This window comes from Oncorhynchus mykiss, chromosome 4 (genome assembly GCF_013265735.2).
Source record: "Oncorhynchus mykiss isolate Arlee chromosome 4, USDA_OmykA_1.1, whole genome shotgun sequence".
NCBI lineage: Eukaryota > Metazoa > Chordata > Actinopteri > Salmoniformes > Salmonidae > Oncorhynchus > Oncorhynchus mykiss.
Genome location: NC_048568.1, coordinates 26,562,040 through 26,589,949, shown reverse-complemented (window position 1 = coordinate 26,589,949; position 27,910 = coordinate 26,562,040). Strand labels below are relative to the sequence as shown.

The window sequence follows — 27,910 nt, the reverse complement described above, 5'->3', positions numbered from 1 at the left end:
CTATACCTTGTCCAACCTATTAGTTCCACCACCCACACATGCAATGACATCCCCTGGTTTCAATGATGTTTCTAGAGACAATATCTCTCTCTTCATCACTCAATACCTAGGTTTACCTCCACTGTATATACATCCTACCATACCTTTGTCTGTACATTATACCTTGATGCTATTTTATCGCCCCCAGAAACCTCCTTTTACTCTCTGTTCCAGACGTTCTAGACGACCAATTCTTATTGCTTTTAGCCGCACCCTTATTCTACTCCTCCTATGTTCCTCTGGCGATGTAGAGGTGAATCCAGGCCCTGCAGTGCCTAGCTCCACTCCTATTCCCCAGGCGCTCTCTTTTGATGACTTCTGTAACCGTAATAGCCTTGGTTTCATGCATGTTAACATTAGAAGCCTCCTCCCTAAGTTTGTTCTATTCACTGCTTTAGCACACTCTGCCAACCCGGATGTTCTAGCTGTGTCTGAATCCTGGCTTAGGAAGACCACCAAAATTCTGAAATTTTAATTCCAAACTACAACATTTTCAGACAAGATAGAACTGCCAAAGGGGGCGGTGTTGCAATCTACTGCAAAGATAGCCTGCAGAGTTCTGTCCTACTATCCAGGTCTGTACCCAAACAATTTGAACTTCTACTTTTAAAAATCCACCTCTCTAAAAACAAGTCTCTCACCATTGCCGCCTGCTATAGACCACCCTCTGCCCCCAGCTGTGCTCTGGACACCATATGTGAACTGATTGCCCCCCATCTATCTTCAGAGCTCGTGCTGCTAGGCGACCTAAACTGGAACATGCTTAACACCCCAGCCATCCTACAATCTAAACTTGATGCCCTCAATCTCACACAAATTATCAATGAACCTACCAGGTACCACCCCAAAGCCTTAAACACGGGCACCCTCATAGATATCATCCTAACCAACTTGCCCTCTAAATACACCTCTGCTGTCTTCAACCAAGATCTCAGCGATTACTGCCTCATTGCCTGCATCCGTAATGGGTCAGCGGTCAAACAACCTCCACTCATCACTGTAAAACGCTCCCTGAAACACTTCAGTGAGCAGGCCTTTCTAATCGACCTGGCCGGGGTATCCTGGAAGGATATTGATCTCATCCCGTCAGTAGAGGATGCCTGGATATTTTTTTTAAATGCCTTCCTAACCATCTTAAATAAACATGCCCCTTTCAAGAAATTTAGAACCAGGAACAGATATAGCCCTTGGTTCTCCCCAGACCTGACTACCCTTAACCAACACAAAAACATCCTATGGCGTTCTGCATTAGCATCGAACAGCCCCCGTGATATGCAGCTGTTCAGGGAAGCTAGAAACCATTATACACAGGCAGTTAGAAAAGCCAAGGCTAGCTTTTTCAAGCAGAAATTTGCTTCCTGCAACACTAACTCAAAAAAGTTCTGGGACACTGTAAAGTCCATGGAGAATAAGAACACCTCCTCCCAGCTGCCCACTGCACTGAAGATAGGAAACACTGTCACCACTGATAAATCCACCATAATTGAGAATTTCAATAAGCATTTTTCTACGGCTGGCCATGCTTTCCACCTGGCTACTCCTACCCCGGTCAATAGCACTGCACCTCCAACAGCAACTCGCCCAAGTCTAGCCCCATTTCTCCTTCTCCCAAATCCGTTCAGCTGATGTTCTGAAAGAGCTGCAAAATCTGGACCCCTACAAATCAGCCGGGCTAGACAATCTGGACCCTTTCTTTCTAAAATTATCTGCCGAAATTGTTGCCACCCCTATTACTAGCCTGTTCAACCTCTCTTTCGTGTCGTCTGAGATTCCCAAAGATTGGAAAGCAGCTGCGGTCATCCCCCTCTTCAAAGGGGGGGACACTCTCGACCCAAACTGCTACAGACCTATATCTATCCTACCATGCCTTTCTAAGGTCTTCGAAAGCCAAGTCAACAAACAGATTATCGACCATTTCGAATCCCACATACCTTCTCTGCTATGCAATCTGGTTTCAGAGCTGGTCATGGGTGCACCTCAGCCACGATCAAGGTCCTAAACGATATCTTAACCGTCATCGATAAGAAACATTACTGTGCAGCCGTATTCATTGATCTGGCCAAGGCTTTCGACTCTGTCAATCACCACATCCTCATCGGCAGACTCGACAGCCTTGGTTTCTCAAATGATTGCCTCGCCTGGTTCACCAGCTACTTCTCTGATAGAGTTCAGTGTGTCAAATCGGAGGGTCTGCTGTCCGAACCTCTGGCAGTCTCTATGGGGGTGCCACAGGGTTCAATTCTTGGATGAGGTCGCAATGAGGTCGCTCTTGCTGCTGGTGAGTCTCTGATCCACCTCTACGCAGACGACACCATTCTGTATACTTCTGGCCCTTCTTTGGACACTGTGTTAACAACCCTCCAGGCAAGCTACAATGCCATACAACTCTCCTTCCCTGGCCTCCAATTGCTCTTAAATACAAGTAAAACTAAATGCATGCTCTTCAACCGATCGCTACCTGCACCTACCCGCCTCTCCAACATCACTACTCTGGACGGCTCTGACTTAGAATACGTGGACAACTACAAATACTTAGGTGTCTGGTTAGACTGTAAACTCTCCTTTCAGACCCATATCAAACATCTCCAATCCAAAGTTAAATCTAGAATTGGCTTCCTATTTCGCAACAAAGCATCCTTCACTCATGCTGCCAAACATACCCTTGTAAAACTGACCATCCTACCAATCCTCGACTTTGGCGATGTCATTTACAAAATAGCCTCCAATACCCTACTCAACAAATTGGATGCAGTCTATCACAGTGCAATCCGTTTTGTCACCAAAGCCCCATATACTACCCACCATTGCGACCTGTACGCTCTCGTTGGCTGGCCCTCGCTTCATACTCGTCGCCAAACCCACTGGCTCCATGTCATCTACAAGACCCTGCTAGGTAAAGTCCCCCTTTATCTCAGCTCGCTGGTCACCATAGCATCTCCCACCTGTAGCACACGCTCCAGCAGGTATATCTCTCTAGTCACCCCCAAAACCAATTATTTCTTTGGCCGCCTCTCCTTCCAGTTCTCTGCTGCCAATGACTGGAACTAACTACAACAATCTCTGAAACTGGAAACACTTATCTCCCTCACCAGCTTTAAGCACCAACTGTCAGAGCAGCTCACAGATTACTGCACCTGTACATAGCCCACCTATAATTTAGCCCAAACAACTACCTCTTTCCCTACTGTATTTAATTAATTAATTTATTTTGCTCCTTTGCACCCCATTATTTTTATTTCTACTTTGCACATTCTTCCATTGCAAAACTACCATTCCAGTGTTTTACTTGCTATATTGTATTTACTTTGCCACCATGGCCTTTTTTGCCTTTACCTCCCTTCTCACCTCATTTGCTAATTTATTAAAAATAAAGAACTGCAATATCATATTTACATAAGTATTCAGACCCTTTACTCAGAACTTTGTTGAAGGACTTTTGGCAGTAAGTCTCGAGTTTTCTTGGGTATGATGCCAAAAGCTTGACATGTGTAATTGGGGAGTTTCTCCCATTCTTCTCTGCAGATCCTCTCAAGCTCTGTCAGATTGGATGGGGAGTGTGGCTGCCCAGCTATTTTCAGGTCTCTCCAGAGATATTCGATTGGGTTCAGGTCCAGACTCTAGCTGGGCCATTCAAGGACATTCAGAGACTTGTCCCAAAGCCACTCCTGCGTTGTCTTGGCTGTGTGCTTAGGGTCGTTGTCCTGTTGGAAGGTGAACCTTCTCTCTAGTCGGAGGTCCTCAGTGCTCTGGAGCAAGTTTTCATCATGGATCTCTCTGTATTTTGCTCCGTTCATCTTTCCCTCGATCTTGACTGGTCTATCAGTCCCTGCCACTGAGAAACATCCCCACAGCATGATGCTGCCACCACCCTGCTTCACCGTAGGCATGGTGCCTAGTTTCCTCCAGACGTGAGGCTTGGCATTCAGGCCAAAGAGTTCCATCTTGGTTTCATCAGACCAGAGAATCTTGTTTCTCATGGTTTGAGAGAATTTAAGTGCCTTTTGTCGAACTCCAAGCGGGCTGTCATGTGCCTTGAGGAATGGTTTCCATCTGGCAACTCAACCATAAATGCTTGATTGGTGGAGTGCTTCTAGAGCTCTGTCATCTCCCTGACCAAGGCCCTTCTCCCCGGATTGCTCAGTTTGCCAGGCGGCCAGCTCTTGGAAGATTCTTGGTGGTTCCAAACTTCTTCCATTTAAGAATGATGGAGGCCACTGTGTTCTTGGGGACCTCCAATGTTGCAGACATTTTTTGGTAACCTTCCCCAGATCTGTGCCATGACACAATTCTGTCTCAGAGCTCTACAGACAATTCCTTCGAACTCATGGCTTGTTCTTTGCTCTGACATGCACCGTCAACTGTGGGACCTTTATATAGACTGGTGTGTGCCTTCCAAATCATGTCCAATCAATGGAAACAGGATGCACCTGAGCTCAATTTTGAGTCTCATAGCAAAAGGTCTGTATACTTATATAAATAAGGTATTTCTGTTGGCAGTTTTTATGAATTTCATAAAACCTTTTTTTGCGTTGTCATTATGGGGTATTGTGTGAAGATTGCTGAGTATTTTTAATCTAATCTATAATAAGACTGTAACGTAAAACAAAATGTGTAAAAAGTCAATGGGTCTGAATACTGTGTGTGTGTGTGTGTGTGTGTGTGTGTGTGTGTGTGTGTGTGTGTGTGTGTGTGTGTGCCGTTCAAAAGTTTAGGGTCACTTAGAAATGTCCTTGTTTTTGAAAGAAAAGCACATTTTTTGTCCATTTTAAAATTACTTAAAGTTGATCAGAAATACAGTGTAGACATTAATGTTGGAAATTACTTTTGTTGCTGGAAACGGCTGATTTTTAATGGATATCTACATAGGCGCACAGAGGCCCATTGTCAGCAACCATCACTCCTGTGTTCCAATAGCACGTTGTGTTAGCTAATCCAAGTCTATAATTTTAAAAGGCTAATTGATCATTAGAAAACCCTTTTGCAATTATGTTAGCACAGCTAAAAACTGTTGTGCTGATTTGAAGAAGCAATAAAACTGGCCTTCTTTAAACTAGTAGAGTATCTAGATGATCAGCATTTGTGGGTTTGATTACAACTTTCTTCTGAAACTCGTCAGTCTATTCTTGTTCTGAGAAATTAAGGCTATTCCAAGCTAGAAATTGCCAAGAAACGTATGATCTCATACACCACTGTGTACTACTCCCTTCACAGAACAGCGCAAACTGTCTCTACCAGAATAGAAAGAGGAGTGGGAGGCCCCGGTGCACAACTGAGCAAGAGGACAAGTACATTAGAGTGTCTAGTTTGAGAAACAGACGCCTCACAAGTCCTCAACTGGCAGCTTCATTAAATAGTACCCACAAAACACCAGTCTTAACGTCAACAGTGAAGAGGCGACTGAGATATTGGCCTTCTAGGCAGAGTTGCAAAGAAAAAGCCATATCTCATACTGGCCAATGAAAAGAAAATATTAAGATGGACAAAAGAACACAGATACCGGACATAGGAAGATTGGGGAAAAAGTGTTATGGACAGACTAATCTAAGTGTAAGGTGTTCTGATCACAAAGATGAAAGTGAAGCCAAGTTTGAAGGAAACTGCTCAAAATAATAAAGGGAACACTAAAATAACACATCCTAGATGAATGAATGAAATATTCTCATTAAATACTTTTTTTGTTACATAGTTGAATGTGCTGACAACATAATCACACAAAAATTATCAATGGAAATCAAATGTATCAACCCATGGAGGTCTGGATTTGGAGTCACACTCAAAATTAAAGTGGAAAACCACACTACAGGCTGATCCAACTTCAATGTAATGTCCTTAAAACAAGTCAAAATGAGGCTCAGTAGTGTGTGTGGCCTCCACGTGCCTGTATGACCTCCCTACAACACCTGGGAATGCTCCTGATGAGGTGGCGGATGGTCTCCTGAGGGATCTCCTCCCAGACCTGGACTAAAGCATCCCCCAAATCCTGGACAGTCTGTGGTGCAACGAGGCGTTGGTGGATGTAGCGAGACATGATGTCCCAGATGTGCTCAATTGGATTCAGGTCTGGGGAACGGGCGGGCCAGTCCATAGCATCAATGCCTTCCTCTTGCAGGAACTGCTGACACACTCCAGCCACATGAGGTCTAGCATTGTCTTGCATTAGGAGGAACCCAGGGCCAACCGCACCAGCATATGGTCTCACAAGGGGTCTGAGGATCTCATCTCGATACCTAATGGCAGTCAGGCTACCTCTGGCGAGCACATGGAGGGCTGTGCGGCCCCCCAAAGAAATGCCACCCCACACCATGACTGACCCACCGCCAAACTGGTCATGCTGGAGGATGTTGCAGGCAGCAGAACGTTCTCCACGGCGTCTCCAGACTGTCACATCTGTCACGTGCTCAGTGTGAACCTGCTTTCATCTGTGAAGAGCACAGGGCGCCAGTGGCGAATTTGCCAATCTTGGTGTTCTCTGGTAAATGCCAAACGTCCTGCACGGTGTTTGGCTGTAAGCACAACCCCACCTGTGGACGTCGGGCCCTCATTACCACCCTCATGGAGTCTGTTTCTGACCGTTTAAGCAGACACATGCACATTTGTGGCCTGCTGGAGGTCATTTTGCAGGGCTCTGGCAGTGCTCCTCCTGCTCCTCCTTGCACAAAGGCGGAAGTAGCGGTCCTGCTGCTGGGTTGTTGCCCTCCTACGACCTCCTCCACGTCTCCTGATGTACTGGCCTGTCTCCTAGCGCCTCCATGCTCTGGACTCTACGCTGACAGACACAGCAAACCTTCTTGCCACAGCTCGCATTGATGTGCCATCCTGGATGAGCTGCACTACCTGAGCCACTTGTGTGGGTTGTAGACTCCGTCTCATGCTACCACTAGAGTGAAAGCACCGGCAGCATTCAAAAGTGACCAAAACATCAGCCAGGAAGCATAGGAACTGAGAAGTGGTCTGTGGTTATCACCTGCAGAACCACTCCTTTATTGGGGGTGTCTTGCTAATTGTCTATCATTTCCACCTGTTGTCTATTCCATTTGCACAACAGAAGGTGAAATTTATTGTCAATCAGTGTTGCTTCCTAAGTGGACAGTTTGATTTCACAGAAGTGTGATTGACTTGGAGTTACATTGTGTTGTTTAAGTGTTCCCTTTATTTTTTTGAGCAGTGTATATATGCATACATTCACAGTTGAAGTTGGAAGTTTACATACACTTAGGTTGGAGTCATTTAAAACTTGTTTTTCAACCGCTCCACACATTTCTTGTTAACAAACTAGTTTTGGCAAGTCGGTAAGGACATCTACTTTGTGCATGACACAAGTAATTTTTCCAACAATTGTTTACAGACAGATTATTTCACTTCTAGTTCACTGTATCACAATTCCAGTTGGTCAAAAGTTTACATACACTAAGTTGACTGTGCCTTTAAACAGCTTGGAAAATTCCAGAAAATGATGTCATGGCTTTAGACGCTTCTGATAGGCTTATTGACATCATTTGAGTCAATAGGAGGTGTACCTGTGGATGTATTTCAAGGCCTACCTTCAAAGTCAGTGACTCTTTGCTTGACATCATGAGAAAATCTAAAGAAATCAGCCAAGACCTCAGAAAAACAATTGTAGATCTCCACAAGTCTGGTTCCTTGGGAGCAATTTGCAAATGCCTGAAGGTACCAAGTTCATCTGTACAAACAATAGTATGCAAGTATAAACACCATGGGACCACGCAGCCGTCATACCCATCAGGAAGAAGATGCGTTCTGTCTCCTAGAGATGAACGTACAATCCCAGAACAACAGCAAAGGACCTTGTGAAGATGCTGGAGGAAACGGGTACAAAAGTATCTATATCCACAGTTAACAAGTCCTAAATCGACATAACCTGAAAGGCCGCTCATCAAGGAAGAAGCCACTGCTCCAAAACCGCCATAAAAATGCCAGACTACGGTTTGCAACTGCACATACTCTACTCAGACTGCATCCAGTTTGCTATCACAGTGCCATCTGTTTTGTTACCAAATCACCTTATACCACCCACCACTGCGACCTGTATGCTCTAGTCGGCTGGCCCTTGCTACATATTCGTCGCCAGACGCACTGGCTCCGGGTCATCTTTAAGTAAAGCTCCGCCTTATCTCAGCTCACTGGTCACGATAACAACACCCAACCGTAGCACACGTTCCAGCAGGTATATCTCACTGATCATCCCCAAAGCCAACACCTAATTTGGCCGCCTTTCTTTCCAGTTCTCTGCTGCCAGTGACTGGAACGAATTGCAAAAATCGCTGAAGCTGGAGACTTATATTTCCCTCACTAACTTTAAACATCAGCTATCTGAGCAGCTAGCCGCTCGCTGCAGCTGTACATAGTCCATCTGTAAATAGCCCACCCAATCTACCTACCTCATCCCCATACTGTTTTTTATTTACTTTTCTGCTCTTTTGCACACCAGTATCTCTACTTGCACCTCATCATCTGCTCATTTATCACTCCAGTGTTAATCTGCTAAATTGTAATTCTTCGCTACTATGGCCTATTTATTGCCTACCTCCTCATGACTTTTGCACACACTGTATATAGACTTTCTTTTTTTTCCTACTGTGTCATTGACTTGTTTATTGCGTTATTGGCTTGTTTATTGTTTACTCCATGTAACTCTGTGTTGTTGTCTGTGTCACACTTCTTTGCTTTATCTTGGCCATGTCGCTACCTGGTTAAATAAAGGTGAAATAAAATAAAAACATGGCGACAAAGATTGTACTTTTTGTAGAAATGTCCTCTGGTCTGATGAAACAAAAATAGAACTTTTGGCCATAATGACCATCCTCATGTTTGGAGGAAAAAAGGGGAGGTTTGCAAGCCGAAGAACACCATCCCAACCGTATAGAACGGGGGTGGCAGCATCATGTTGTGGTTTGCTTTGCTTTGCTTCAGTATGGACTGGTGCACTTCACAAAATAGATGGCATCATGAGGACAGAAAATTATGTGGATGTATTGAAACAACATCTCAAGACATCAGTCAGGAAGTTACATTTTGATCGCTAATGGGTCTTCCAAATGGAAAATGACCCCAAGCATACTTCCAAAGTTGTGGCAAATTGGCTTAAGGACAACAAAGTTAAGGCATTGGAGTGGCCATCACAAAGCCCTGACCAATCCTACACCAGCTCTGTCAGGAGGAATGGGCCAAAATTCACCCAACTTTTTGTGGAAAGCTTGTGGAAGGCTACTGGAAACGTTGGACCCAAGTTAAACCATTTAAAGCCAATGCTACCAAATACTAATTGAGTGTATGTAAACTTCTGACCCACTGGGAATGTGATGAAAGAAATCAAATCTGAAATAAATCATTCTCTCTACTATTATTCTGACATTTCACATTCTTAAAATAAATTGATCCTAACTGACCTAAGACAGTGAATTTTTACTAGGATTAAATGTCAGGAATTGCAAAAAACTGAGTTTAAATGTATTTGGCTAAGGTGTATGTCAACTTCTGACTTCAACTGTATGTATGTGTGTGTGTGTGTGTATATATAACACACACACACACACACACACACACAGGTGAAGTGCATGTAAGCCAGGGTGCAGGCCACCTCTGCCCATGATACCTTATCACCTAAACTATGGATGTGACAAATGGAGAATTTCATTTTTTACATTAAAACTATATGGGGGTGGGGGATGCTGCTATTTAGGTGCGTTCATACAGGAATAGTAAAGGTACAGTTCACAACTTTTGAGAGAGAGAAAAAATATTCTGATTTTATCAGGGAGTGCTGCAGCACCCTTAACATACCTGCTTCCCACTGCTATGTCTCACGGTCAGTCCCTTTCAGATGGTTAAGCATTGCATAAGTTGTATTTCCTTATTTTTTAACTTCACAGTAGTGCCAAACAGGACTTTGCTGCTGTGGCTTGCGAAGTGGCAAGGCGGTATCACCTAAGGCGGTATCAAAAAAAAAATCGTAATGGTGACATTTGAGAGATCGGTTTTCTTTTTTTTTCTTTCTTTTTTTTGTGTATTTTACTGTTTTTTTTACTGTATCCAATTGTTTTTAGTAGCTACTATCTTGTCTCATCGCTACAACTCCCGTACGGGCTCGAGAGAGACGAAGGTTGAAAGTCATGCGTCCTCCGACACACAACCCAACCAAGCCGCACTGCTTCTTAACACAGCGCCCATCCAACCCGGAAGCCAGCCGCACCAATGTATCGGAGGAAACACTGTGCACCTGGCGATCTTGGTTAGCGTGCACTGCGCCCGGCCCGCCACAGGAGTCGCTGGTGCACGATGAGACAAGGATTTCCCTACCGGCCAAACCCTCCCTAACCCGGACGACGCTAGGCCAATTGTGCGTCGCCCCACGGACCAACTTTTCAGTTAATCGTTCAGCACTAATTTTGTTTAAAGTTTAAACATTCACACCCACAGACACCCAATTTATTTTTCTATCTGAAATTGACTATCATTGCAATTGGCTACGTAGGTAACATAGCAAGGCCTACAGAGAAACATTTCTTGGAAGTCCTCTGTATCGAGCTGGATGGTGATCTAGAACAGGGATTCTCAAACTTTTTTACTCCCTTCTGTCACAGGTCAGGTTTTCTCCCTTGAGTACACTACCTGAGGTTGCCACTGGAGAACACCCTTGGGTTACTTCCAGTATCCAGGTGACCCTGATTGGGCTTATTGGGATCACCTGCTGGATGACTTAGGGTCCTCTGTGGACTGGGCCAGTTGCTCAGGTCTCCTGTTTTGTTCAGTGTTCTCGTATGCACTTGCTTTGTTGTTTTGCTATGAAGACCTTAAGTAAATATTCTGGATTTACCCTTACCTCTGCCTGCTGTGTTTCTCTGCGCCTGGGTCCGAGTTCGTACTAGCACTAATGTCACACCTTCCAGCATTGGACAAATAGCACTCTAAGGTTTGCGATGACAGACATGACAAGAGGAACTGATGATGCACCACCCAATTTCTAAATGACACCTTTTGCATTCTACTATTACAACTTTCAAGAGTAAGTTGAAAGCCGGACTGAGTTCAATTTGGGAACCACTGATATAGGAAATCGCTCACACCGACCCAGACAAAGCAGGGAAATTGAATGTCAATGTGTCACGGCAAGAAAATGGGTGGTTCTGATGGTGTAAAATGGGTAAGGGTATGATTTTGAGTTACAAAATTCCATTCTCTCACCCCCAATCCTCAAACATATATCCATATGAATGTATGTCCTATGCTGTTTCTATGGAGGTTTCTCTCATCTATCCCGAGTAGATCATTTCCTCCAGGAGGATGCGTAACCTATGATCTCATCCCCTCCCATTAACGTAAATCGGAGTGGGGGTCCAGGACCGAGTTTGGGAAACACTGGCCCAAGTGACATTGCGCTAATAGTCTGTGTTTCTAGCGGTCCGTGACCTCTAAGAGGAGATCATATGAAAACAGCCTGACTAATATGATTGACAAACAATAATAAGCTCTCAGAGAACATCTACTCAGCTTTTCCATGAAGCAGAATACACATTCCAGGACTGAAAACATATTATTTTGTAATTGAAAATATATATAATTGAAAATAAAGATTTTGAATGTGATAATGAAGGATGTAAGACAGATGAACAGACTGTGAGTGTGTTGTGGTCATGCAGCATGAAAAACAAGTGGTCTCATCTATCATGAAGACACACACACACACACACATAGATAAGCACTCATTTGATTGTTGAGATGAGAATAGATATTGTACATAGATGTATGAAAATGTGTCTTGAAAAAAACATTGAGGATGGAAAGGTTCATGTTAAAAGTTTCATATGAGTTGTATAAGTTATCTGGGTGGTTTGAGGTGTCCTATAGTAATATTAATCTTATGTGTGCTGTTCATGTGTATTCATTGTCCTGGTCTTGCAGGCTTTGTCCGATTCCTTGAGGGTTATTACCTCGTGTTGATCACCAAGCGGAGGAAGATGGCCGACATTGGTGGTCACTCCATATACAAGATAGAGGATACTAACATGATCTACATCCCCAATGACTCAGTGAGGGTGACACATCCTGACGAGGCCAGGTACAGTAGGTCAACCGTTATATACCCAACATCTCACACCCCACTGGAGATTTTCTCCTTTCCTTCCTCTTTCTCTCACTTGTTTCTCTCTCAGTTTACACACACAGTGTGACAGCTTCACTGACCCACTAACTAAGTGTGACCAGCTAAGGATCACTCAGTATATGGGTCTATATAACCTGCCGTGCACAGCAAATGCTTATGGCATTTTCTAGTCTCCCCTTTTCATTGAGATGAGAAAGTAACATGTATGATGTTATATCTCAAAGACTAGGACTGTTTCCTATGTGACCTCACAACTCCGGTGATGTGACTGTGGTGATGCGACATGAAAAACTCCTGCCACTAGTATTAAAGGTTCTGACTAGGTGGGATACAGCTACGACCAGAAGTTACTTTTTCATAGCAGGTTAGGAGAACTTACGCAGCCACGTGGCAGGTTAGGGGAATTAGGTTAATGTTAGGAAAGGAGTTAGGGTTAGCTCAAATGCTCTCCTGAACTAACCATGCTCTCCTGGTTATGACGTGCAGGTCATAACCATAAGAGATTGGGACTGTTTATTTCTCCTCTTATAGATACGTGAGGATCTTTCAGAATGTGGACCTGTCCAGCAACTTCTACTTCAGGTAAGTAAGTGTGTGTGAGATCTTAAAAATAACCACTCCTCCGCATCTCTCTTCTGTTGTTTGTCAAGTCAATGCTTTTGTTTGTCACAAGCCTTGGTGATCAGGAGGCTCAGGTGTTTGCTGCAGTATGGAACCTGTCAAACGCTATTCACAGTTCTTCACTTTTTTTGTATGTTACTTTGTTGGAACAAATGTCACACAAGATGCACAGTACATCTGAGGTTATCGCTCTCTCACGTATATACACACACACACTTTCAAGACTGGATATTTTATTACAGTGATGTTATGAATCGGTGAGAGAGGACAGAGCCACACTCTTATGGATTTATGTATCAACATCCTCCTCATTAAAACTACACAAATAATCAGTGAGTGTACAAAACACGTTCCATGACAGACTGACCAGGTGAATCTAGGTGAAAGCTACGATCCCTTATTGAAATCCACTTCAGTCGGTGTAGATGAAGGGGAGGAGACGGGTTAAAGAAGGATTTTTAAGCCTTGAGACAATTAAGACATGGATTGTGTATGTGCGCTATTCAGAGGGTGAATGGAGAAGACAAAATATTTAAGTGCCTTTTAAACAGAGTTTGCCAGGCGCACCGATTTGAGTGTGTCAAGTACTGCAATGCTGCTGGGTTTTTCACACTCAACAGTTTCCTGTGTGTGTCAAGAATGGTCCACCCACCCAAAGGACATCCAGACAACTTGACCTAACTGTGGGAAGCATTGGAGTCAACATGGGCCAGCATCCCTGTGGAAAGGTTTCGACACCTTGCAGTGTCCATGCCCTGACGATTTGAGGCTGTTCTGAGGACAAAGGGTGTGCAACTCAATATTAGGAAGGTGTTCTTAATGTTTTTATCTCAGTGTACATCTCATTAAAACAAATGGTTATTGTTTATTTCCATCCACCCATTGAATTAGATTTTATTTTCTTTAATTGAATTCACTTAAAAAAACACATAAGAGATGACATCACTTCCACCAATAGTTATGTATCATTAAAGTACTGTTTGGACTCCTTTCTGAAGTGTCTGTCTGTCTGTCAGTTTTTCGTCATTAAGCCAGAGTGACACACAGAGACACACAGAGACCTCAACTCCCCTTAACTCCTCTTGGAATCATGCCCTTCAGCACTTACCATCTAAAGCCCACTGTATCAGTAGCTGTACTAAAGGTTAACCTGTACTGAAAGGGTCAGTATTGACATAGTGTATTCACGACTCGCTCCACAGATGACCTATCAGTTCTCACTCAGACTTGTTGTCAAGCTGGTCATTTTTCTCCCTAGTGACAGGTGAAGATACATTTGGGACCCTACCTTTTTTTATATCCTCAAGGAAAAAAACATTGTATATCGCCAAGAAAAAATATATACAAAAAATAGACGTACTGTCAGGTGTAAAACAAAATGTTTTGTTTTCGGTCATTCTTCTATCATTATTCTTTTTACGCATCACTCCATTCATCCATCTCATTGATTTTTGATTATTGAAGTGTTGTTCTTCTTCCTCGTTGACCTCTTCACCTATGAACTTTGACCCCTCCCAGCTACAGCTATGACCTGAGCCACTCCCTGCAGTACAACCTGACGCTGCTGCATAGCCCGTGTGACCCGGGCACAGTGGAGGAGGTGCACACACGGAGCAGCAGACAGCAGGACAGCTTCGACATCTTTGAGGACGAGGGCCTGCCCACACAAGGTCAGACAGCTCCTGCCCTCTCACACTCTCCCTAAACTCCAGTTCATCCAGTTTTAAAACATGTGAATACACTCTATTGAACACATTTCTTTCCATTTGATAACCAAGTGTAACATACCATTCCTTTTTTTGTGAAATGTTTTCTTGATCTTTTAACCCGTTAAGTCAGTCAGTGGTCCCAAATAGAAAAAGATCCTCACAACTCAAGCCACTCATAAAGCCATTCACCAGCTAAAAGGTTGATCAGGACATCACTACTAGCCCAAAACCAGTCTTTATTCAGCTCATCTGTCTCTCAATACAGTTTCCATGTTCTAATCTACTGTATCGGTGGTAAACCATCCCCTCCTTGATCCTGTCCATCCATGTAAGCTGTTCTGTGGTGTTTTGTGTTCCTATGTAATGGTTCCGTTGCAGTGTTCCACGGCCTCCAGAGTGAACCGTACGCCAAGTACGTGTGGAACGGCAAGCTCCTGGAGCGCGTCAAGGACACGGTGCATCCTGATTGGCTCATGTACATCATTCATGGCTTCTGTGGCCAGTCCAGTATCCTTTTTCTCCTGCCTGGTTACGACCTGCAAAGTAGAGTGTTCAGTTTAGTAGTCAGGTGCTGCATATGTGCTTGTGTCAGTGACTTGGTGCTTTTGCCATGTTCCAGATGTTGGTATCCACTAGGGCTGACCCCATTTAATCGACAGGTCTATAGTTTGTTCGATAGGCTGCTGGTTGACCGAGTATTCTTCATTTTTTTTTTACCGAGCAGTTGCATATATATTTATAAATAAATACATTTTATTTAAATATTTTATGGCACACGAGACACCTGTCTGACTCACGCCTGCCTCAGTGGACTAATCCATTGCTGAGGCTGCGGGGATGGCACACCTGTATCACCAGTAGTAACTTTAACCTTAATTACCATCATTTATCATCTCCAATGGAACATTTTGTTTATGCATTCAATATATTATCAGTCTTTTACCATTGTCATTGTCGATGGACACGTTGTTTGCGGACCTCCATCTTTCTGTCCGTCTGTCTTTTGACAGTTAGCCTTTAGAAAACAACACCGTTCCTCTTGTGTTCTTTTCCCTCGCCCCGCCTCCTCCACTCCCCATCATGTGTCTGGCATGCTGCTCACTGGAAAGTGTGTGCCTGCCTCTTGTTCCACAACACATGGAATACCATTTTTTTAGTTTTTTTGTTTGGGGGGCACATGGAATACCTAATGAGATAGATGCTCGCCAGTCTGCTAAGCTGCATTAAGCGATTTGTGTTTATATTATGGTCTATATAAAAATATTAAGCAATGCTTATCAGGTATGAAAACAGTGGAGCTTTTGCATACTTTGCCCATCTGGTATATGAGGTGGAAAAGAAAACAAATATTAGGTTAGCTAGACAGGTTCTTTTTGTTTAGACTAGGAAAGCACAGCTAGTGTGTCCACTAAGCCAAAGAAAAACACACTTGAAACAAAATGTATGCCTACTTTGGTTATATTGATGCATGGTTTGGTTATGTTGATGCATGGTTTGGTTATGTTGATGCATGGTTTGGTTATGTTGATGCATATTTGAGTGTGGATGCTTGGGTAGAAGTGCTTGAGAATAACTACATCTGATTAATTGTGTCCCTCATTTTGAGAGCCCAGTTTAACTATCCGTCAGTGCAGATCTTATAGGCAGACATTAAGACATTATAACCATTCATTGCACCTCTTAGCCATGAAAGGTTTTAGCTAATGACTCTTCTGCTTGACTGAAGTTGTTCTTGGCTTTTTATATACGCAAGTAATAATGAATGACCTCCTCCACAGTCATGAGATTCGTGAACTCCCCAGTATCCCAGTGATGAAAGAGGAAATGGATAGAAAAACACTTCAGTCTGAACTTAAACAACTTAAACTATGTAGAAGGTGTGTGGAATTGATAATGAACCTACTTACATGTTTTATTTGTTTTACCTCTGAAACTATTTTTTCAATCACAGAATTTTCTTATCTAGAGCTATTAGCAGGGCTACTTAGTGGATTTGGTTGATTTTGTGGTCTCAAATCAGTCAGCTTATTAACATTCTTCATCAATAATATTGGCAAATTAGAGTTATTGACCATGGAAAACGGTGGGAATGTTGTTCCCTTATCATATAATTGCTACATCTACTATCAATATAGCATTCTAAATAGTTTTCCAGATTGTATTTTTGCAACAACAACAAAATGGGATGCTAATATTGGGTTGCGACTGAGAAAATTTGGTTCCCGAGACAACCAGTTGAGGACCACTGGTTTACAGCAAATAAACTGAATAGCACAAGGGGTAAGTGTGTGTGTGTCTCACCAGGTTGGCTCGTTAGAGGGGCAGTGGGGGCCACATTGCAGACGCTGGGTTTAGACAACGGTTCCTGGAAGCCATCCTTCTCTCATGGTTCTTTTCCCAGAGAAACCCAGGCAGAAGAATTCATAGAAGGAAACTGAGGGGGGGGGGGGGGGGGGGGTGAAGAAAGGCAGAGGCACTGAGATGGGGGAAGTGATGGAGGTTAAGAGGAAAACAGACTTAAGAGAGGGACTTAGTAAATTAGTGCGAGAGAAAGGGTAGAGAGAGGGGAACAGTGATTGACAGGGGCAATTCCATTTCAATTCAGGAAGTGAATTACAAATCATTTTTCTCCCATTTTTGAATTAGACATATAAACGTATACACTTTACAATTCTTGACATGAGTACCAATATCTTTTTCCCCCCTTTTCTTATTGGAGAAGCCCCACCCCCCCAAAAAAATAAACAAGCAAACTAACATTCCATATGAAAATACAATTACAACAGATCACAACACACTATCCCTTCCCTCCCCCTTTTGGTCCCAAGTTCTTGGTCAATAGGGTGTAATTTGTCAAGAAAAGGAAATTAAAGGTGGCCATCTCAGAAAAAAGGTTAGCAGTACATGCACTCTAAATTAAGAAAAGACATAAGAACTCAGTGGTTGGTTTGGGATATTTCCAATTCAGCCAAATCTGTTGGCGGGCTACTAGTGAAGCAAACATTACATCTGCTTTACTTTAGGTGAGAATAGACAGCACAAATGGACGTCCAAATATAGCTATCAAAGGACAAGACTGCAGGTCAATATCAATACCTTTAGAGAGAGTAGTTAGAAAGGAAGAACAAAACCCTTGACTGCTTAGAGCATGAGTAAAACATGTGACTGTGATCAGCGGGAGACATTGCACATCGTGTCATTTGTCTCTGAGGGAAAATGAATCGTTTTTTGTAATGAATTTTGTGCAACACTTTGATCTGATTTGAACTTAACCGAGCACAGGAAGATGTTAACCCGAAGAAGTGCCTCCTCTGACTAGTCTTATGTCAGGTCAAGTTCTCTTCTCCAGTCAGTCTTTAGTTTGTTGATGGGAGAGGTTTTCAGAGGAGAGCATAACATCATCATATGAGATGTCCCCATATCTGCGGGAGTGACAGGATCCCTTCTAATAGCGTGTTAGGAGGTGATTAAGGAAGGTAGGAAAGTTAGAACTAACTAAATTACGAGCTTGGAAATAGCGGAAGAGATTGAAGCAGATTACATTTAGCCACAAGATCATTAAAACTGGCAGAGGTCCCTTCTAAAAAAATATATACATTAAAAAAAAATATTTGAAACATACCAAACCTCTCTCACGCCACAAAAAAAAAAGCCTGGTCAAGTGTGGAGGGTAGAAATGGATGGTTGTTCCAAATAGGGAGTAGAAGATAAGGGGCAGAAAGTCTAAAATGCTGACATTTTTTTTCTCCAGATCTTCAAAGTAGAGAGCACAATATTATTTGTAGTGTACTCTGAAGGACACATGGATAGTGGGGCACAGATTAAAGAAGAGAAGGGATGATTGGAAAGAATGTGCTTCTATTGAGCACCAGTTGGTACTTGGAGAATTACACCAGACCAAAATCTTCTGAATAGTAGCTGCCCAGTAGTGAAACAGTAAGTTGGGAAGTGCCAAACCACCAGCTTGTCTCCCTCTTTGAAGTATCTCTCTTATCCTAGGTGTTTTGCGTGGCGAGTGAATTACAATACCATTTCAGTAATTTACTAATTGTTATTTGAAATCAATGACACTTTGCCTTTTTATGTTACATCTGTGTGTGTCCCACCTTAACCTCTGTGTGAAGAGCTCCTGATCTACGGTCGTCCGGTTCATGTCACCCTCATCGCCAGGCGCTCCAGTAAATTTGCTGGCACCCGCTTCCTCAAGAGAGGAGCCAACTGCGAGGTAACCTCCTGCCTCATCTTGTCGCCACGACAACAGGGCGAAGTCGCCCCCGGTGTTATATAATAGCAGCATGGCACAAAGGAGGGGGTGTGAGGTTAATGTAACCTCCGTGTCTCTGCATCTCCTTTTTGTGTGTGTAGTTTGGTGGTAAAGGGGTTCAGTATGCTGTGTTTTTGAGGCCAAATTATGTGTCTATTATTCCCTCTGCGCGGCTTAGTTTAGGCCAGGATTGACATTCGTAAGGTTTGTGTGTGTGTGTGTGCTCATTTTGGGATGACTTTCTGGTCCAGTATATGGTCCACTCCTGTCAATTACAGGTCAAAACTGTTGAACAATGAAAGAAACAACTATGGGGCCATCTAAGAGTGTGTAGATCCATGTGGTTCTCTCTGTATATTGTCTGTAAACCTGTTTTCATCTGGTCCTCTGCAGGGTGACGTAGCCAATGAGGTGGAGACTGAGCAGATCATCCACGATGCGTCTGTGATGTCATTCACGGCAGGGAGTTACTCTTCGTACGTTCAGGTCAGGGGTTCTGTTCCCCTCTATTGGTCCCAGGACATCTCCACCATGATGCCTAAACCACCTATACGATGTAAGATATTATCATCATTAGGTATCGTATACACTGTACAGTATCATTAATATAATGTGGTCTACTGGTCTCTGTCTGGACATACCCCTATCACCAATATGCCATAAGATACACATTACTACAGCACTTACAGTAGTAGTAACACTATAAACTATACTCTGGCCAAACAGAGATTTTCTCTCCTCTTTTCATCCATCTCTGTTTCTCATTATGACTCCAGCAGGATACATCCTAGGGAGTGTGTGAGGATCAGATGGTCTCAGAGATTGAAAAGGTGGAGAGAGACTGCAGTTTGTGTGTGTGGACTCGACTGCATTAAATTATTTCCTCTTTTACCCCATTTGGCCTACAGTCCATCATGGATGATATTTACTTAAGAGATTGAGAGCTTGTCCCAAGATGTGTGTATGCGCGCGCCCGCCCGCATGCATTTGTATATGAAAGGATATTTTCCTCTCATCCTCCATTTGGTTTTCAGTCCATCCTAGGATGACATTTACATGCATAATGCAGAGATGTAATGTACAGAGAGAGCTAGTGTGTCCTCCAGATCTATGTGATGGGGACCTTACCTTCCCTCTCCCATCTGTCTATCTACACTACATAACCAAAAGTATGTTGACGCCTGCTCGTCGAACATCTCATTCCAAAATCATGGGCATTAATATGGAGTTGGTCCCCCCCTTTGCTGATATAACATCACTATGCATTGGGTCAGGTAGTGTTCTCCTGGCATCCGCCAAACCCAGATTAGTCCGTTGGACTGCCAGATGGTGAAGTGTGATTCATCACTACAGAGAATGTGTTTCCACTGCTCCAGAGTCCAATGGCAAAGAGCGTTACAGCACTCCAGCCAACGCTTGGCATTGTGCATGTGGATCTTGGGCTTGTGTGCAGCTGTTCAGCCATGGAAATCCATTTCATGAAGCTCCCGCTCAAACGTCATTCAGCTAATCCATTAAATCAATTCAGCGATATGGCATCAGGCACACACACAGATATAGAAGCCCATAGACACAAAGATGTCCAATTACATGTCAATTTTTGTTCGATAATGATGTCTGTCGGCTCCAAGATCATCAGCCATTAGTGAATTTAGGACAGGTAGACGATCAGGAAGACCCTGGTGGGACATCAAGTGGTCAGTCACCACCCAGCCAGCCGGTCCTGAAAAATGAGACTGCGGTTACACAAGCCTCCTGTTGACTTTATGACATGCTTAAGTAGGTGAATAGCTTTGTAGGGAGGGTTGAAGAGAAGCGTGTCTTTTCATGCTTCCTCGTCCTAATCATGACGACCCACGAGGGAACGAGGATGAGGGCCTTATAAAATGGCCTCAGTCAGCCCCCCTCTTCTCGCCCTGGTTACCCAACATCACCATTTACAACTGAGTGATTTCCCCTCATGACTGATCATAAGGGAAAACATGTTTGACTGACCCAGATCTTCATTTGGTTGGCTGAATTATCTGCAGGTGTGGGGGTCTGCGTGACCACCACATGAAGTCATAACACTGAAAGAATAGAACGGATGGGTAAAATGATGGAGAGAGGGGCAGAAAGAAAATGGGCATGCGTGTTAGTTACGGTATAATAATACTCTACTGTATAACCAACAGCAGGTTAGATGACCTTTGACATGACGTTGGCCTGAGGGTAGGTTTATGACAGTCATAAATACCTCTTCCCCCCCTTTTTCCTCTCTCTACCCTACTGATGTTACATTTGAAAACCCCTTGCTTAACATAGAGATTCTGGGAACATCAGAAGGTGGGGGGAAATGAACTATATTCTGGTAATCCGGTAATTGAACATATGCAGTGGTACTTAATGAATATGATGTCAGTTCGGTTGTCATCTGAGACATTCTCATCAATGATAAAATGACATAAACTCTACAGTGTAAAGTCTTCCCATCAGAGTTATCAGATTCACATGGAATTGTTGTTCAATTTAAATGTTTGAATATGAAATTATTTGTGATGGGATGAAATGTGATTTTAGCTTCTAAAATGTGAGAATTGGGTTTTCATGAGTGAATTAGGTCCGACCAGTGGCCCGCCCACGTGAAGAGACATAGGTTGTAAACTCTGAAACATGCCCCTTTTCTTCCTCCACTATATAAGCCTTGAAGAAAATGTAACCTCCTGTTCCGAGGATGTGAGGACGACGGTCCAATGTCAGAATGGTTCAGATAATAATACAGAACGAAGCCAACATCAGCGTGAGCTTTGGTTGCGAATGGTATGAACTTTGAACTCTTATTCACTACATAAGTGATACCTCCTAGCCGTTGAGTTAGCAACAGCAGCTGCAAACGAGGGTTAGGAAGGAACAGACCGAGTATCCCGTCTATCACACAATGACGTTACTACAACGTATCCAATTGACCACCAGAGACATTCTTCAAAGGACTCGGTTTGGCAACACAGCCTTCCATCTACCACCAACCTACCGAAGCGCAGCTCAGAGTAAATATTTATTGCATTTTCCTTTTCCAAATGGGTGGTAATTTAGAATGCATAAAATACTGTATTTATGAAAGCACAGCTTCTTCCTTTGGTCCTCAGTCTTCCCGCTCTCTCACTCACACCCAGCCCTTTTCTTTTGTGTAACCAGCAGTCCTATCTGTTCCGCCCGCTAGGGACGTTTTCCTTTATGACGTAATCAAGGTATAATTAATTCTGTGTATATGTAATTCTGTGTGATTAGTTAGGTATTTAGTAAATACAGTGCCTTGCGAAAGTATTCTGCCCCCTTGAACTTTGTGACCTTTTGCCACATTTCAGGCTTCAAACATAAAGATATAAAACTGTATTTTTTTGTGAAGAATCAACAACAAGTGGGACACAATCATGAAGTGGAACGACATTTATTGGATATTTCAAACTTTTTTAACAAATCAACAACTGAAAAATTGGGCGTGCAAAATGATTCAGCCCCCTTAAGTTAATACTTTGTAGCGCCACCTTTTGCTGCGATTACAGGTGTAAGTCGCTTGGGGTATGTCTCTATCAGTTTTGCACATCGAGAGACTGAATTTTTTTCCCATTCCTCCTTGCAAAACAGCTTGAGCTCAGTGAGGTTGGATGGAGAGCATTTGTGAACAGCAGTTTTCAGTTCTTTCCACAGATTCTTGATTGGATTCAGGTCTGGACTTTGACTTGGCCATTCTAACACCTGGATATGTTTATTTTTGAACCATTCCATTGTAGATTTTGCTTTATGTTTTGGATCATTGTCTTGTTGGAAGACAAATCTCCGTCCCAGTCTCAGGTCTTTTGCAGACTCCATCAGGTTTTCTTCCAGAATGGTCCTGTATTTGGCTCCATCCATCTTCCCATCAATTTTAACCATCTTCCCTGTCCCTGCTGAAGAAAAGCAGGCCCAAACCATGATGCTGCCACCACCATGTTTGACAGTGGGGATGGTGTGTTCAGGCTGATGAGCTGTGTTGCTTTTACGCCAAACATAACGTTTTGCATTGTTGCCAAAAAGTTCAATTTTGGTTTCATCTGACCAGAGCACCTTCTTCCACATGTTTGGTGTGTCTCCCAGGTGGCTTGTGGCAAACTTTAAACAACACTTTTTATGGATATCTTTAAGAAATGGCTTTCTTCTTGCCACTCTTCCATAAAGGCCAGATTTGACTGATTGTTGTCCTATGGACAGAGTCTCCCACCTCAGCTGTAGATCTCTGCAGTTCATCCAGAGTGATCATGGGCCTCTTGGCTGCATCTCTGATCAGTCTTCTCCTTGTATGAGCTGAAAGTTTAGAGGGACGGCTAGGTCTTGGTAGATTTGCAGTGGTCTGATACTCCTTCCATTTCAATATTATCGCTTGCACAGTGCTCCTTGGGATGTTTGAAGCTTGGGAAATCTTTTTGTATCCAAATCCGGCTTTAAACTTCTTCACAACAGTATCTCGGACCTGCCTGGTGTGTTCCTTGTTCTTCATGATGCTCTCTGCGCTTTTAACGGAACTCTGAGACTATCACAGTGCAGGTGCATTTATACGGAGACTTGATTACACACAGGTGGATTGTATTTATCATCATTAGTCATTTAGGTCAACATTGGATCATTCAGAGATCCTCACTGAACTTCTGGAGAGAGTTTGCTGCACTGAAAGTAAAGGGGCTGAATAATTTTGCACGCCCAATTTTTCAGTTGTTGATTTGTTAAAAAAGTTTGAAATATCCAATAAATGTCGTTCCACTTCATGATTGTGTCCCACTTGTTGTTGATTCTTCACAAAAAAATACAGTTTTATATCTTTATGTTTGAAGCCTGAAATGTGGCAAAAGGTCGCAAAGTTCAAGGGGGCCGAATACTTTCGCAAGGCACTGTAAATAATTAAACCCAATTTTGTATTGCTGATTCAACCAGGATTCGTGAAGATAACCAAGAATTTACCACTTTCAGATGAGACTGAATTAAGGTGACGATTAATATTGACTGCTATTGATCTAAAATATTACTAGGTCTTTAAGAGTTTATTCGGAAGATAACAGCTATATAAATATTATTTTGTGGTTCCCCGACTCTCTAGTTAATTACATTTACATGATTAGCTCAATCAGGTCATTTTAATTACGGAGAAAGGATTTTATAGAATAGCATGTTATATCACTTCATCCGGCATAGCCAAAGACATGACACCTTAATGTTTCTAGGTTACCTTTTGGTTGGTCTTATGAAATGCTTATGAATCATTATATCAAACATTATTACCTTATGATACAGCCAGTGGCATGGCTTTGATTCAGAGGGGTTGGGATAAATGCGGAAGACACATTTCACTTGTACAACTGACTAGGTATCCCACTTTCCTTCTAACATCCTAAACCTTAATGTTTGCTCATCACTCAGTCAAAATAGAGTTGAGTGAACTAGATGCTAAAGTGACCCCTACGGCCATGTAGCTAACCTCTCTCTGTTGCACCTCAGTAGGCCAGGCCTACCTATACGCCCATGTAGCTGCCTTCTGACCTCTCTCTGTTGTGTCTCAGTAGACCAGGTCAAGCCCTATGCCCATGTATCTGCCCTCTAACCTCTGACCTCGCTCTGTTGCGTCTGTGGACCAGGCCGACCCCTACGCCCATGTATCTGCCCTCTAACCTCTCTCTGTTGTATTCTCAGTGGACCAGGCCGACCCGTGCGCCCATGTACACTACCGTTCAAAAGTTTGGGGTCACTTGGAAATGTCCTTGTTTTTGAAAGAAAAGCCATTTCTTTGTCCATTTAAAATAACATCAAATTGATCAGAAATACATTGTTAATGTTGTAAATGACTATTGTACATGGAAACGGCCCATTATCAGCAACCATCCCTCCTGTGTTCCAATGGCACGGTGTGTTAGCTAATCCAAGTTTATCATTTTAAAAGGCTTATTGATCACTAGAAAACCCTTCTGCAATTATGTTAGCACAGCTGAAAACTGTTGTTCTGATTGAAGAAGCAATAAAACTGTCCTTCTTTAGACTAGTTGAGTATCTAGAGCATCAGCATTTGTGGGTTCAATTACAGGCTCAAAATGGTCAGAAACAATTAACTTTATTCTGAAATTTTGAGAAATTGCGAAGAAACTGAAGATCTCATACAACGCTGTGTACTATTCCCTTCACAGAACAGCACAAACTGGCTCTAACCAGAATATAAAGAGTGGTAGGCCCCGATGCACAACTGAGCAAGAGGACAAGTACATTAGAGTGTCTAGTTTGAGAAACAGACGCCTCAAGTCTTCAACTAAATAATACCTGCAAAACACCAGTCTCAACGTCAACAGTGAAGAGGCGACTCCGTGAACCAGAGTTCCTCTGTCCAGTGTCTGTGTACTTTTGCCCATCTTAATATTTTATTTTTATTGGCCAGTCTGAGATGTTTTTTTTCTTTGCAACCCTGCCTAGAAAGCCAGCATCCAGGAGTCCCCTCTTCACTGTTGACGTTGAGACTGGTGTTTTGCAGGTATTATTTAGTTGAAGACTTGAGGCGTCTGCTTCTCCTCTTTCTCTTCTCCCACTCTTTCTATTCTGTTTAGAGACAGTTTGCTCTGTTTTGTGAAGGGAGTAGTACACAGTGTTGTATGAGATCTTCAGTTTCTTGGCAAGTTCTCGCATGGAATAGCCTTCATTTCTCAGAACAATTATAGATTGACAAGTTTCAGAAGAAAGTTATTTGTTTCTGGGCATTTTGAGCCTGTAATCAAACCCACAAATGCTGATGCTCCAGATACTCAACTAGTCTAAAGAAGGCCAGTTTTATTGCTTCTTTAATCAGACAACAGTTTCCAACTGTGCTAAAATAATTGCAAAAGGGTTTTCTAATGATCAATTAGCCTTTTAAAATGATACACTTGGATTAGCTAACACAACGTGGTTGCTGATAATGGGCCTCTATGTAGATATCCCATAAAATATCTGTCGTTTTCATGTACAATAGTCATTTACAACATTAACAATGTCTACACTGTATTTCCAATCATTTTTATGTTATTTTAATGGACAAAAAAAAGCCTTTCTTTCAAAAACAAGGACATTTCTAAGTGACCCCACATTTTTGAACGGTAGTGTAGCTGCTCTCTGACCTCTCTCTGTTGTGTTTCAGTGGACCAGGCCGACCCCTATGCCCATGTAGCTGCCCTCCATTTTGACCAGATGCTCCAGCGGTTTGGCTCGCCCATCATCATCCTCAACCTCGTCAAGGTAACAGCACCTCACCTCACTGCACCGCACCCCCCACCACAGGGCACCTCAGACCAACACCTCAGTCACACTGTTAATGGAACAACGGAATAATTACTCTGGTAGAAACTGAGTCCAATAGATGAAACCTTCCTCAGAGTACCCATTTACGATACTGTTACATCAGCGGACAGTTAAAGGATTGTTCCACAGTTTGTCTCCACGGATCCATTTACTTCATTTAAATTGTAGTGTGTTCACCCATAAAATGATTAATTCATTCAAGGTTTATACAAATATGTCCTTTCAATAGAGAATTGTGTCAGAAAAGCAATAGTCCACACCTCATGCCTCTACCATGAGAATACTCAGAGAATTGAGCATGTTTTGAGTGAATGGAATGTCTTCACCGGGATGATCAAAAAGTGGTCACTGCTCAATAGAACTCTGTGGCGCTGCTTCATGGCAGATTGGCGCTAACCATTGGCTACAGGTTCATGAGTGAAAACATGGGCTTTTTCTAAATGAAATCTGCGGAATAGATTTATTTAGAAGGCTGACAGACTGAATTTCATTATCCACCCTCCGCGTAGACAACCTGTTTTCATTGTGTATTTCTGAGTCTTTCCCTTTAAATCGCTATAGAAACGGCCCCTCTAAATGTGAATTGATGGCCAATATAGAGCCAATGGAAGCCAGGGATCGGGAGATGAAAATTACGAGGGTATCAAGTTGATTTTGTCACTTAAAAGCCATATCTCAGACTGGCCAATGAAAACAAAAGATTAAGATGGGCAAAAGAACATAGGCACTGGACAGAGATATGGCTTTTCATTTCTCCTAGAAGGCCAGCGTCCCGGAGTTGCCTCGTGTTTTGCGGGTACTATTTAATGAAGCTGACAGGTGAGGACTTGTGAGGCATCTGCGGCAGGGTAGCCTAGTGGTTAGAGTGTTGGACTAGTAACCAGAAGGTTGCAAGTTCAAACCCCCGAGCTGACAAGGTCCAAAAATCTGTCGTTCTGCCCCTGAACAGGCAGTTAACCCACTGTTCCTAGGCCGTCATTGAAAATAAGAATTTGTTCTTAACTGACTTGCCTAGTTAAATAAAGGTAAAAAATATATATATAAAAACTAGACCCTCTTGCTCAGTTGTGCACTGGGGCCTCCCACTCCTCTTTCTATTCTGGTTAGAGCCAGTTTGCACTGTTCTGTGAAAGGAGTAGTACATAGATCTTCAGTTTCTTGGTAATTTCTCGCATGGAATAGCTTTAATTTCTCAGAACAAGAATAGACTGACTAGTTTCAGATGAAACTTATTTGTTTCTGGCCATTTTGAGCCTGTAATCGAACCCACAAATGCTGATGCTCCAGATACTCAACTAGTCAAAGAAGGCCCGTTCTATTGCTTCTTTATTCAGACAACAGTCTTCAACTGTGCTAACATAATTGCAAAAGGGTTTTCTATTGATCAATTAACCTTTTTGAAATTAGCTAACACAACGTGCCATTGGAACACAATAGTGATGGTTGCTGATAATGGGCCTCTGTACGCCTATGTGGATATTCCATAAAAAATCAGCCGTTTCCAGCTACAATAGTCATTAACAATGTCTACACTTTATTTCCGATCATTTGGATGTTATTTTAATGGACAAAAAAAAGGACATTTCTAAGTGACCACAAACTTACTTTTGAACGGTAGTGTATATACAGTACCAGTCAAAAGTTTGGACACACCTACTCATTCAAGGGTTTTTCTTTATTTTTGTTATTTTTTACATTGTAGAATAATAGTGAAGACGTAAAAACGATGAAATAACACATATGGAATCATGTTTAAAAAATCTAAATATATTTTTGATTCTTCAAAGTAGCCACCCTCTTGGCATTCTTTGCACACTCTTGGCATTCTCTCAA

The 27,910-nt window shown here is 42.7% G+C and overlaps 1 protein-coding gene across 2 annotated transcripts in view; it reads left to right on the top strand.

The window, feature by feature from the left end:
- Positions 1–27,910, top strand: part of fig4a (FIG4 phosphoinositide 5-phosphatase a) — a 104,836-nt gene that overhangs the window by 13,400 nt on the left and 63,526 nt on the right. Inside the window, exons 1-8 of one of the 2 annotated variants that reach the window (XM_036976023.1) lie at positions 10,784–10,969; positions 11,959–12,115; positions 12,692–12,742; positions 14,300–14,451; positions 14,869–14,997; positions 18,615–18,715; positions 19,148–19,310; positions 25,917–26,014. In XM_036976023.1, coding sequence (XP_036831918.1) covers positions 12,015–12,115; positions 12,692–12,742; positions 14,300–14,451; positions 14,869–14,997; positions 18,615–18,715; positions 19,148–19,310; positions 25,917–26,014 — 795 coding nt within the window. In that variant the 5' untranslated portion in view covers positions 10,784–10,969; positions 11,959–12,014. Of the gene's footprint in view, positions 1–10,783; positions 10,970–11,958; positions 12,116–12,691; positions 12,743–14,299; positions 14,452–14,868; positions 14,998–18,614; positions 18,716–19,147; positions 19,311–25,916; positions 26,015–27,910 lie in introns of those variants that run through there. The other variant, XM_021600720.2, reaches the window with a different exon arrangement.